Source organism: Triturus cristatus, chromosome 11 (genome assembly GCF_964204655.1).
Source record: "Triturus cristatus chromosome 11, aTriCri1.1, whole genome shotgun sequence".
Classification (NCBI taxonomy): domain Eukaryota; kingdom Metazoa; phylum Chordata; class Amphibia; order Caudata; family Salamandridae; genus Triturus; species Triturus cristatus.
The window spans coordinates 294,633,783-294,646,338 of record NC_140594.1 but is presented as its reverse complement, the minus strand read 5'-3'; the positions used below and the strand labels follow the sequence as shown (position 1 = coordinate 294,646,338).

The 12,556-nt window shown below is 44.7% G+C and overlaps 1 protein-coding gene across 2 annotated transcripts in view; it reads left to right on the top strand.

Annotated features, from left to right (window-relative positions):
• EWSR1 (EWS RNA binding protein 1) overlaps nucleotides 1-12,556 on the top strand; it is a 510,501-nt gene that overhangs the window by 91,187 nt on the left and 406,758 nt on the right. For both annotated transcript variants that reach the window (XM_085634473.1, XM_085634474.1), the window contains exon 5: nucleotides 7,036-7,219. In XM_085634473.1, the coding sequence (XP_085490599.1) occupies nucleotides 7,036-7,219 (184 nt within the window). The remainder of the gene's footprint in view (nucleotides 1-7,035; nucleotides 7,220-12,556) is intronic.

Below are 12,556 nucleotides of genomic sequence, written 5' to 3'. Positions count from 1 at the left end.
CTGTGGTCAAGGATTATTTGGAAGGCTTGAAGAAGGTGTTCCCTCCGGTCAGACTTCCTTCGCCTTCCTGGGAATTGAATGTGGTGCTGTCCAGATTGATGGAGCCTTTTGAACCTATTCACAAGGCTTCGTTGCAGCACCTGTCCTGGAAGGCGGCGTTCCTAGTGGCCGTTACATCGGCCCGCAGGGTGAGGGAACTTCAGGCGTTGTGTTGCCGAGAACCTTATACTGTATTTAATGCTACTAAGGTTGTTGTGCGTACTCACCCTAAATTTCTTCCTAAGGTTATATCTGATTTTCATGTCACAGACCATAACTTTACCTACGTTTTTTCAGAATCCTTCTTCTCCAGCGGAAAGGTCTCTACATTCCCTGGACGTTAGGAGGGTGTTGAAGTTTTATCTTGATAAGACCAAAGATATTCGTAGGTCAGACCAATTGTTTATCAAGTCAAAAAGCTTTATTTCGATAAAAGAATTATCATAAAAGCGTGTACATACAGACATATAAAAACAAACAATTCATCAAGGGAGCAATATTTACAAGAAGTCACAATATTTATGAGAATGCTCTCAATCTTGGTAGCTTAATGACTAGTTATATAAATTCATTAAAGAAAAAAATGTTAAAATCGATTAAAAAAGGGGATGAAAGTGCTATAGACAGAAATCATCTACTAGGACTAGTGAATTTGCTTCTGATGATCCAGGACCAGCCCAGAAATTTGGCCACGGCACAAACTAGCATCAATCTTGTATCAGATTGTAGAATGCGTAAAGCAACACGATAGTTTGTAATGCCCAGGAGGCGACAGGCGGGGCCTAGCCATTTCCTTCTTGGATTACTGTACGCTGGGCATTCAAACATAATATGGGCAATGCTTTCGACCTTCTCCGCACAAATCAGACAAGTATCAGGTGTCTGGTGGGGAGGCTTCCATTTACTAGTAAACTCTCGGGTTGGAAGAATCTCTAGTCTGAACTGGAGATACAAAGATCTATCCCTTGGTTTTTGTACACACTCGAGATAAGGCTCGAAGCAAATAGACTGCTTGTGAATGTAAAAAGCTTCAGTCAACCTGCCAACATTGGGGTTGCTAAGGTCCTCATTATCAATCCTGGCCCAATATGCTCTATTAAGGTCCACCTTACTCACGGGGACACCATGTTCCCAGGCATCGTTTAGATCTAGTTGCTTTAAGGATTTTTTGATGTTACGGAGCCAGCTTATTTTATGGGAGCCTGGGGTGTTCATAATTTCTCTCAGGCCCTCAGAATATTTTTCTAGCTCCGGGGTGCGCCAAAGACGAGCCCAGAATAACAAAGGACGCAACCTAGCAATATCTTTGATCGAACGCCTACCCAGATCACTGAAAAGCGGTTTCAGAGGGGTTCCCCTGGGCATTGAGAGTAGGTCTCTCATAAATTTGTTCTCGGACAAGGTGATATCTTCAAGATTGTCAAAACCCCATAGTTCGGCACCATATAGGGCCGAACCAACTGCTTTGGCCTGATAGATCTCTAATGCGGGAGTGATTGGCTTACTCCTAGAGGATCGATGTTCTTTGGCAATCACTCCCGTGGCTCGTTTAAAATTTAGTAACATCTTGGTAATATGGGGTCTCCAGCTTAAAGTGTCGGAAACTCTAATTCCTAGATAGTCAAATAATTTGACATATTCTAGGGGGGTTCCGTCAGACACAATAGATAAGCTGGGTGATTTATGTGATTTGAAGGAGAGGAGCTTGGTTTTTGATGTGTTAATAGCTAAACCTCTCAATGAACAGAACAAATGAAACCTGTCTAAGAGCTTCTGTAGGCCTCTTGGTGTCTTCGAAATCAAGAGGGTGTCGTCCGCAAAAAGAAGAGTGGGAACTTTTTCACCCGCCAGGGCGGGGGCGTCAGCTGGAACATCTTGTAAGAATTTCACCTCTCCATTCACAAACAGGGAGAAGAGGGTGGGCGCCAATACGCAGCCCTGGCGGACACCTCTTTTAACTGGAATCTTATCAGTTTTCTGTGCCTGAGTTCCCCACCGCACCCTTGCAAAGTTACCCTCGTGAAGACGGACCAAAAGGTCCAGAAGAGGGGACGGCAGACCCATTTCTTGGAGGACAGACCAAAGACGGGCACGGGGGACCAGGTCAAAAGCAGATCTCAGATCTATAAAGGCCAAATGGAGGCTGCCCCTACCAATCGAAACAACCTTCCAATGTAGCAAGAGCAGCCTGAAGACCTGGTCGATCGTGCTCGTGCTTGGTCTGAACCCAGCCTGGAAGTGTGAAAGAACACTATGCTCAGTAGCCCATGATAATATACGTTCCAACAGAACCCTGCCAACGACTTTCTGACCAACGTCGATAAGACTTATTGGCCGGTAGTTGGCAGGATCCTCCCTGGAGCCCTTCTTATATATTGGTACTACTTCCGCTCCTTTCCATGATTCAGGGATGGGTGACCCCTTGAGGATGGCATTGAGTAAGATGGTAAAATAGACAGCCCATGATTTAGGATCGGAGCGGAACAAATCACCAGGCAGGCCATCAGGACCTGGAGCTTTAGCTGGAACTAATCTATTGATGGCGGTCACAACTTCTGCCTCTGTGAACAGGTCATAGTTGGTCAGGATAGGATCTGTTAAAGCAATAGGGGAAGATATACTCAAGGTTTCATTATCTGTGCCCAAGTAGAGGCTCAAAGTGAGCGAACCATTCATGGTTTGTGATGTGGTTAGAAATTACATCAGGGTCATAGCCTCTTGAGTATCTACACAGGTTCCTGAAAGTGACTCCATCCCTGGCTAAGCTAGCAGTTTTTAAAGCCTGCCAGTGAGATTCCTCCCAAGCAGACTTTGCTTTGGTGACAGCCTTCCTATAAGCAGACCTGGCATATTTAATAAGGCAACAATCTTTACTTTTAATAGCGATTATAAGCTCCTTCTTACTTGACCTGCACTCAGAGTTAAACCAAGAGCCAGGTGATTTATATTTATTGGTTTTAATTATAGAAGAGGATATAAAGAGTGCTCCAATCAGCTCGGTAGTGGCGACATGAATAGATGTGGCCCTTGAGCTCTGGTCAGATTCCTCATAAGCTTCCCTGAGTTCAACGGTTTTAGATAACAGTATTTCTTTTATAGAATGAATTTTTTGTTCATCTAAGACGATTTTAGGCCATTTCAGGAACCTTTTGCAATTTGATGGAATAATATCTTTGGTGGACAATAGAGGACAAGGATCGGAAGTTGCTTGGTCTGGTGGCCACAGATTCTTTAGCGTTAAGCAAAGTGGGTTATGGTCACTGTCAGTAGTTGGAGCTATTACCAAGTCCACCGCATGGCGCCAGTCTACGATCGATTAAAATGTAATCGATTCGAGATGGACTAGAGACTCTAAAGGTGTAGGCTGCATGGAGGTCGGAGGGGAGTCGACCATTGGCAGCTCTCAGGCCAAATTCCAAAGCCAGAGCATTTAACTGGATTATCACCGGTGTCCATCTCTTCACTGGCATCTTCCTCATCAACCTCTAAGATGTCTTCAGAGGCAAGGGACTCGTAGGTACAGTTCAGGTCCCCTGCAACCAGAATGAGTGAGCCAGATGGACAAGAGGAAAGCTCTTCTTCCAGTGTAGTGACAATTGGTGATTTAGATCCTCCTTGGGTGCCTCTAACATATATGTTGAAAAGCTCAATAGAGAGCCCCCCTTTCAGACCACTCAGTTATATGCATCATGTCCGGTGATGAGCTTTGTACTTCACGGACTCTACAGGGAAGGGCGATATTTATCCATATTATGAGGCCTCCAGAGGGGCGGCCACGGCCGATGGATCGGGCAGGAACACAATAACAGGTATAGCCAGGTTTATACAGAGATGTTAGGCTCCAAGTCTCTTGGAATATGCAGATGTCAAAGGTGGAAATAAAATTATTCCAATCCGGCAAAGTGAGTTTAGCTTTCAGGCCGGCAATATTCCATGAGATGATTTTATAATTCATTGGTGGAGCTAAAGGTGGAGTGGGGTCAAGGTCCAGAGTGGATGAGGTTGGAACTAATGATTGTGTCCCGCCTTCCCCCTTGGCCCCACTGAAAATAGGAGGAAGTATTTGGGTAGACATCCTACAATTGGCAGCCGAGATTACTTGAGGTACTCCACCAGAAGTTGATAGAGTATTTATTGCCGGGATAAGTCAATCGTTTAGTTCCAAATTAGATACACCCTCAGAGCCATGATTTAACAATCCACCCCACCTCCCCGTGTGGTCTTGACTTGCTGTAAGGAAGCGTCTAAATTGGATAGAAGACGAGTCAGGGGAGGAAGATCTATATTCTAGTGCTATAAGGCCATCAGCTAGATGGTGGTTAGCTAGGGTCAACTCAATTGCATCTGTGTGGTTATTGTCAAGTCTGAGTCTGCGCACCCCCAACAGATCATCTCATCTCATTGTTTATCAATTATGGATCAGTCAGGACCGGTCTTGCTACCTCCAAACAGTCCACCTCTCGGTGGATTGTGTCCTGTTTACAGTTGTGTTACCAAAAGGCTAATAAGACCTTAGGGGGTAAACCGAAGGCTCATTCCACCAGGGGCAAAGCTGCCACGACTGCTTTGCTGCGTAATGTTCCGATTGCAGAAATCTGCAAGGCGGCCACTTGGAAGTTGGTCCATACCTTTGCTGCGCATTACTGTCTGGACGCGGATGCCAGGGCAGATGCTCAGGTTGGGCAGGCTTCGCTGCGAAATTTGTTTGCACAGTAGTGGTATTATTTTGTAATCTTCTCCACCGCCGTTTTTGTGTGGGGATGGGCTTGCCATTCTATTCACTAGATTATGACTATACACAGAGATCCCCTACTACAGAAGGAGTAGTTTCTTTTCGGTAACTCCAGTTCTGTAGTAGGGGTATCTGTTATAGTCATAAGCGCCCGCCCGCCTCCCAGGTGGAGAGATGAATGTTAATATACGGAATGCTACAGGTCTGGCGTGCTACGCCTTCAAAAAGACCTGAAAGTAAAAGGGACCTGCTGTGCATTCTGGGATACTGGAAAAGTTCTGGAAAGTTTTCTTAAAGAAACAGTATCCTGTTCTGAGCCACATAATGGCAGCCTATGGGGCTTGTCTGTCCATTCCTTCCTCTCTATCATTCCAGAGGCTTTTGCTGGAAGAGGCAGGTTTTTCTCTGTGGAAAAAAGCTGGGCAGGCAGTGCTGTTGGTGGTTGTTGGTGGAATTTTTCTAGTTGAAGTACTGGACAGTGTAGCCTGTGGATATAGGCTGCATTATCGGTCTTTGAAATTCTCTCTTAAGTGTAGATGCAGGTCTGCATGGCTTGACAACTTTAGAGATTATTTTTATTGCTCCGGGGTCCGCGCACATGGGCTGGACTATTCCCTAGATTATGACTATAACCGAGATACCCCTACTACAGAACTGGAGTTACAGAAAATAAACTACTCCTTTTTCTCCATAGGGTAACATTGACTGTTTTTTCACTTGGAATTTCTTCTAAGTGTTGAGTTTTGAGACTTTGAAATATTCACAAAAAATCACCCTATCAATGAAAATGAAATATCTCGCCTGTTATCAGGAGAGATCCCAGTGCTGAATCTTTGTGCCCAGCACTGACCCTACAAAGCAATTACAACTGATTTTCTTTCCTCCATAGGATAACAATGCCTGGTTTAGAGAAATTCTTTTAAGTGTCGATTTTTGAAACCTACAAATATTCCTTAAAAATCGCCTGTGTAACAAACAATTTCTTTCAACGGTTTACAGGAGATGCACCAGGGCTGAATCCGGGATCCAGCCCTGAGTAAGAAAAACCTATGTAAAGTAATTGATATTGTGTTTAGTTTAAAATTCCCATTTAGCTCAATGTTATAATTGTGTTTAACTTGTGTTGTCTATTGCAAGAACTGTAACTATTACATTTAAGTCTATTGCTTAGTGAAAGTATTTACCCTATAGCATCTTATTCTGAGAAAGTATATTTTGATACCTATTGTTGGTTCTAAAATAAAACAACCATATATTTTTTATACAAACCATTGGCCTAGAGTTCAGTTCTTGAGTGTGTGAGACCATTTGATGACTGAGTGTGTACAACAAATGCTTTAAACTGTCGTCAGATACTGCCTTACTGCTCGACCAAGCTACCACTTTAGAGAGTAAGGTTAGATCTAACTTTAACCTCTACCAAACCTCTGGGGACTGTGGACTCTGTGCACACTGTACCTATTTGGGAACAGTATATACAGAGCCACTTTCCTACAGTTTGCTGTACAGAAGCTGGTCTCCCAGTCTTCTTACCTTTTCTCTTGGTTGTACACTGACCTTACTTCGATGCAGTATATACAGAGCCACTTTCTTACATATCCTGCTCCTTTAACATTGATGGTAACTCATATGTGATACAGGCTGTCCCAAAGATCCAAATAAAGGCTTTATCAACTTTTGAGGACGGATGCAATGTTCTTCTGTCAACTCTGCTTGATGTATGAAATCAGGCTAAATCTTTGGGTTAAATTGACATATATGGCTCCAAGCTTTGTTTTTACAGATGTTTATGGATAAATGCAGACTTGAAGCCATGTATATCTTTAATTGGGATAAAACATTTCTAATTGATTCTCAGTGCAGATAGAGGAGAACTTGAAAAGGAGGTTTTCTAATTTGGCTTAACAACTGCAAATTTGAGTTTGTATGAGCTCCTGTTTTCTTAGGAGTCCATTGATGTTTCATACTTGTAGCATCAAAACCCATCAGGCATTCAACTATGAATGTACATTTACAGGGTCAATATATGCAGAAAATAACTGGATACAGTTTTTTTTCACAAAACTCAAAATCAATACAGATGGACACCGACAAAATGTGCCAAAAAATAAATATGTATAAATAGAAATTAATATGGCAACAAATAACAAATCTAGGAGGTGGACCTGTTACAAGTATCCATGATAAACCTATTGGTTTCTTCAACTGTACATTTTGTTTCTTGAAAGTAGAAGAGCTTGTCAAGTCTATTTCTTTTTAAACAGGTTACACTGCTCCAGTGGTTCCTCAGGCATACAGCCAACCTGTTGTTCAGGCATACAGTGCATATGATCCTAGTACAGCAGCCACTACCACAGCACCGGCCACCTACGCAGCTCAGACGGCCTATGCTACCCAGCCTGCTTATCCTCCTTATGGACACCCGCCTGTCACCACTGCACCAATCAGGTAATTCCTGGTCTCCGTATTGGCCTTTTCCTACACTGCAAACTGAATTGTCTTTGGCTATCTTATGGTGCATAGTACTTGTGAATCGTGCTCTTCAAAGGAGAAAGATGAAGTTCTCTGGAGACTACTTATGCTAGAGACCACTGGTTTTATGCACGTTTGCTTTATTTCTTGTACTTGCAAAATAATCCACCATCTGCTGCAAATATTTCAGATTTTTAGCTCTGGCCTATCAATACAAAAAGCATAATATGGTGCCTTGCGTCAGTAGACCAATTGCTGATTTCTGTATGAGGTGTTAAAATGGTATTGAGGAGAAACCTTGTCCATAGATTGGCTTAATGTGACAAAATAGGGAAATATAATAGCCTCATTTGCTTTTTATTGCTGCATAATGCAGTGAACACAACTGCATAATTCCAGTAGCCCTGAATTTGTCAGTATTTTTTTTAATCTGTTAAAGACATCCAATCAATAGATCAGACAGAAAATACTGTAAACAATACACTGCCAAATCATGTATCAGTCAAATAAGGACAATAGCATTCTATTCTAAGGGCTCCCTCCTGCTTCCGCCCAGTCAATGTTCACAGGTGCAACAGGCTGATTAACAGTGAATCGGCATTTGGTAATATAATAGTTGTATAAGGGTTGCCTCTATATTCGTTCCACCTTCCCCATATTTTCCTCCCACTTTTGAGGACTGACTCTCCCCTCAAAGTACTTTCTCAACGATCATACACCAGTCTGCATCTCTTTTACAGTCTCTTAATTGTGGTGATTGCTCCGCTCCCCATGAAAGGGCAGTGTTACTCTTTGCTACTATCAGCCCCAATGTAAACCAGATTTGTTCCATTCGGCTTTAATCTGAGAAGGCACCACTTGGCACACAGTTTCTACGACAGTCTGAATTTGTGGCCTTGCCCATTTTTACTAGTGTTGTGCAGGAATAGTAGGATCTATTTTAATTTTTTTAGCCTGGATCTTATGGCCACTTCCTAGTGGAATGCTCAGGCCATTCGTTGTCCTAAAGACTCTAGATCTTCCCCCATTGTGCCCTTAGATACAGCATGGATTCTGGTGAGTTGTTAGTGAGTTTTTTGATAAAGGCGTGAGATAGCTTTATGGAGCACTTAGTGTAATCTGTTTTCACGGAGTCTCACCTGCTGGAATGGCCTTCTGCAGGACATGTCGTATCTGTATAGAGCAGTATGTTTCAGTGGGTTCTAGCTTATTCTTGGCTTGCAGGCCTGCGAAGGGAATGCCGCTTCCCTGTACCAGAGGTCACCCATGACAAGCTGTCCCATTTGTCAAAGCCAGGCTGTGTCCCCAGGGTGCCTAGACTAGCAGACTCCCATGGGGAGTGGCTTGTGCTCTTTCACTGTATTCAAAAGTATTTACATACCTGTAACAGTCATTCTCATTCAGCTTGATTTTATTCTTCAACTTGCCTTGAAAAGTTTCCCTTACACTTACCTGTGCCAGGCTTGCTAGGTTCCAGAAAATAAATTAATATTTTTTATACAAACAAATTGGTCCGAGTTCAGTCTTTGAGTGTGTGATGTTTGCTGTCTGAGTGTGTACAACAAATGTTTAACACTACCCTCTGATAAAGCCTTACTGCTCGCCCACACTACCACAAATAGAGTAAGGTGCTATCCACTTTTACATCTGCCTGCCCTTGGGGTTCCTGTGGTATTGTTACCGTACGCATTTTCCTTTCTCCGTGTATCCATTCGATCAGAAATGTCATCTTCGGTCGAAAACATCGTTGGCGGCCTTCAGGCCTAGCCGTGTTCATCCACTGCTTTGCTGATGGATCTGACTGTTTCAATTCTGTCCTTGGTGCCATTCCAAATACCCTCGCACTGATCTACATCAAGTCTACAACTGGAGCACAAGGAAGAAGACTGCGAGGCCTGTCGGTCGTTCAGATCGAAAAAGACTCTTCGAGATAATCTGGCTCTACAACAAGAAATGCAATGCTGAGGCACTCAACCTTTCCGAACACTAAGCGGCAGCTGCAGAAGAAAAGGCCCTCTCTGTTGTAGAATCGGATTCCCACCTAAAGATCGAATTAGTCCGTAAACATTCTAGCAGAACAGGGTGTTGTAAGTAATCCCTGTACCCCATACACTATCTCCCACCAAACATAAGGCTTTGGTACCACCACTGCCTCTGGTCCTTGGTCGGCACCGAGACGTTTCTGATGCCCTGCCCTCTGGCTCGGCACTGAAACAAGTGGTCAAGCCTTCCGGTTCGGGATCGGGCCGAGACAGATTGTCTTCGGACCTGAAACATTCTGCTCCTAAAGACCAATCTGGTTTGGAGCCAAAATCCTCCAGTTCGAAATAAGTCTCTTTCAAAGGCTGAAACCTTCCGCTTCCACAGACCGGAAGGACCAGTTCGGTTCGGCACTGAACCCATCGGCGCCGACATCAAAATAGATTTGATTCCCTGAAACCAGTCTTGGACATTATGAAGGACAGATTAGATCCAAAAGCAACCAAAGCTCTACATCAGTCTAGACACTGGACATATTTTAGCTAAAACTCCTTCCAAAAGGAAAGTAAGTTTCAAAGAACTCTAGATACAAGATCTCCCTTAAGAAGGACATTGCTACAAATCCTATTCATCCTACTTTTCCATCCACTCCCACCATCTTCACCTTTACCAATTGTTGGAAATGGGATTTTTGGTCGGCTAGGGCATGTGCCAAAGTAGGGCAGAAACCACCACTCTAGTCCGGATGAGGGAGATTTCACTCCTTTTAAAAAAAAAAAAAAAAAAACCTGCTCACCCCCTTGGTAGCTTGGCACGAGCAGTCGGGCTTATCTTCGAGGCAGTGTGTACAGCATTTTCCCATAAACAACAGTAATGCAGTGTAAGCTCTACAAAAGGACACCACACCAGTTTAGAAAAATATCCAATATTTATATACTTAATACCAGACCAAAAACGATAAAAAATCCATAATACAGTACTTAAAATCTTCAGTTATCAACATATGCTTGAAGAACATTTCCTTGATGTCGATAGCTCCATCCAGGGTTATCACGGCGTTGTGAGCAAACAAATGCCAATAGTTCTGGCTGACCGCGGCATCGCAGGCCAGCTATGGTGTCGGGAAGACCTGCAAACAGCACCTTTTTAGAAATGCAGGGCTTCGGCAACCTCTCGTTGAGCTTCCGAAAGCACGGTGTCCGCAGGCATCTGTTCTGGAGGTCGGTTCAGGAGTAGTCTGGCACGCTAAGTCACACACGTTGCAGATCAATCTCTTCTCTGTTGCAGTCCAGAGCGCTGGCGTCTGGTGCGGTGCCCTCAGGTCGCGGTGCGAGCAGCGACTCTGTGGCGTCGGTGAGGCCAGGGTCGCGGTGCGAAGTGAATGCAGTGCTCTACGCGGTCCTTGCAGGTCGCAGTGCAAGCGTCGTTGCTGAAGCACTGTTGTCAGCTGACCAACTGGAGTCGATGGCACCGGCGTCGGTAGGCCAAGGTTGCAGTGTGGGATGAGGACGGTGCATCGTGTAGCAACTTTACGAGCGGTGCCCTCTAACCACGGCGCAAACGGCTTCGTCTATTTCAGCGTAGTGTCTGGGAGGCCAAGGCATCGTTGTGGAGCGGTGCGGAGTGCGGTGCCCACGGTGCAAGCAGCAGCTCGGTGGCGGCGTCAGCTGACTACGTCCGTGAGACCAGGGTCGCGGTGCCCTCTGCAGTGCCTTCAGGACACTGAGTTGGCAGCTGCGCCGTAGACTGCATCGGGTTGCTTTTTCTTCTGTTGCAGCACAAAACACCCAGTGCTGAGGGCAGAAGAGCGTAAAGTCTTTGCTGTTCCTGAGACTTCTTGAACAGGGGGCAAGCTCTACCTCAAGCCCTTGGAGAAACTCACAAAGTAGATTGCAGAATGTCCAGTCCTTTCACTGCCCAATACAGAAGGAGCCTCTGCAGGCCAAAACAGCAAAGCACACAGCAATGTGGTCATTCCTCCTCGCAGCTTCTCTAGCTCTTCTTGGCAGTCTTCTTAGTCTAAAAGAGTTCTATAGTTCAGGGTTCTGTGACCCTATATTGCTATCCCAAAATCCTTTGATCTCTTAGACAGTGTCTGTGCCCAGCCAGAACCAGTTCTGCCTTCTCTGGTGTGATTTCCTGGCAGGTGGTAGAGACTGCATTGTCGGAGGAAGACCAGGCCCTTTGAGATGCAAGGAGATCTCCCCCTTCCCCCCCCCCCCCCCCCCCAATCGCAGCCCAGGTCTATTCAGCCCTTTCCTGACCCACCTAGTCTATCTGGAGCCACTCCTGCTCCCCAGCCTTCTGTCATCCAAAACCCAGACATGCAATCCACATTCCAGCAGAGGCACACAGGATGACTAAGCAAGAAAATACCTTCTTTCTAAAAGTGGTATTTTCAAACACCGAATGTAAAAATCACATTCACTAAAAGATGCATCTTTAGATTGAGTTCAGGCATACTAAACTTTATTTTCCTACCTAGTTCCCAGGGCCAGTTATGTTTATAAGATGTTATAAACAAATTTCCCATTCTGTCCTATGGGCAACAGGTAGCCTTGCAATAGTAAAAAACGAAATGGGCTGTAATTCACCATCAGGACATGCCACACACACCAGGGCATGTCCTACCTTTCACATACACTGCACCCTGCTCACAGATGTACCTTGGGCCTACCTAGGGATGACGAACGTGTAGAAAAGGGAAGGTTTAGGGGCTGACAAGTGGGTGCACTTGCCACGTCGTCATGGCAGTCCCAGACTGCACAAAGGCTCTGCAATGGCAGGCCTGAGACACACTTTACAGGCTGCTTGTGTGGGTGGCACAATCCAGTGCTGCAGCCCACCAACAGCATTCGATTTACAGGCCCTGGCACACGCAGTGCACTTTACTAGAGACTGACACACAAATCAAATAGGCCAATCAAGGAAACACCAATCCATAACACATATTTTACACTGAGAACATATGCACTTTAGCACTGATCAGCAGTGTTAAAGTGCCCAGAGTCAAAAAACCAACAAACAGGAGGCTGAAAAGCAAAAAGTCAAGGGATAAACCCGCTGAAAATAGCCAGGTCTAACACCAATATTGCCAGGCTCTGATCCATTACATATAACACCACAGGGATTTCCTCACGCGCAGCCTGATTTAGGAGATGATAATGACGACCATGTTTCTTTACCTACAGATCCATGGGATGATTATAATATTGAATACTGTGCCAGACCTATACCCTGCAAAGCCTTCACCTCCACTTGATTATGTATCCTATCTGGAGCGAATTTCTAGAGCAGCAGCATATCACTGGGTTACTCCTCTAATAAAAAAAA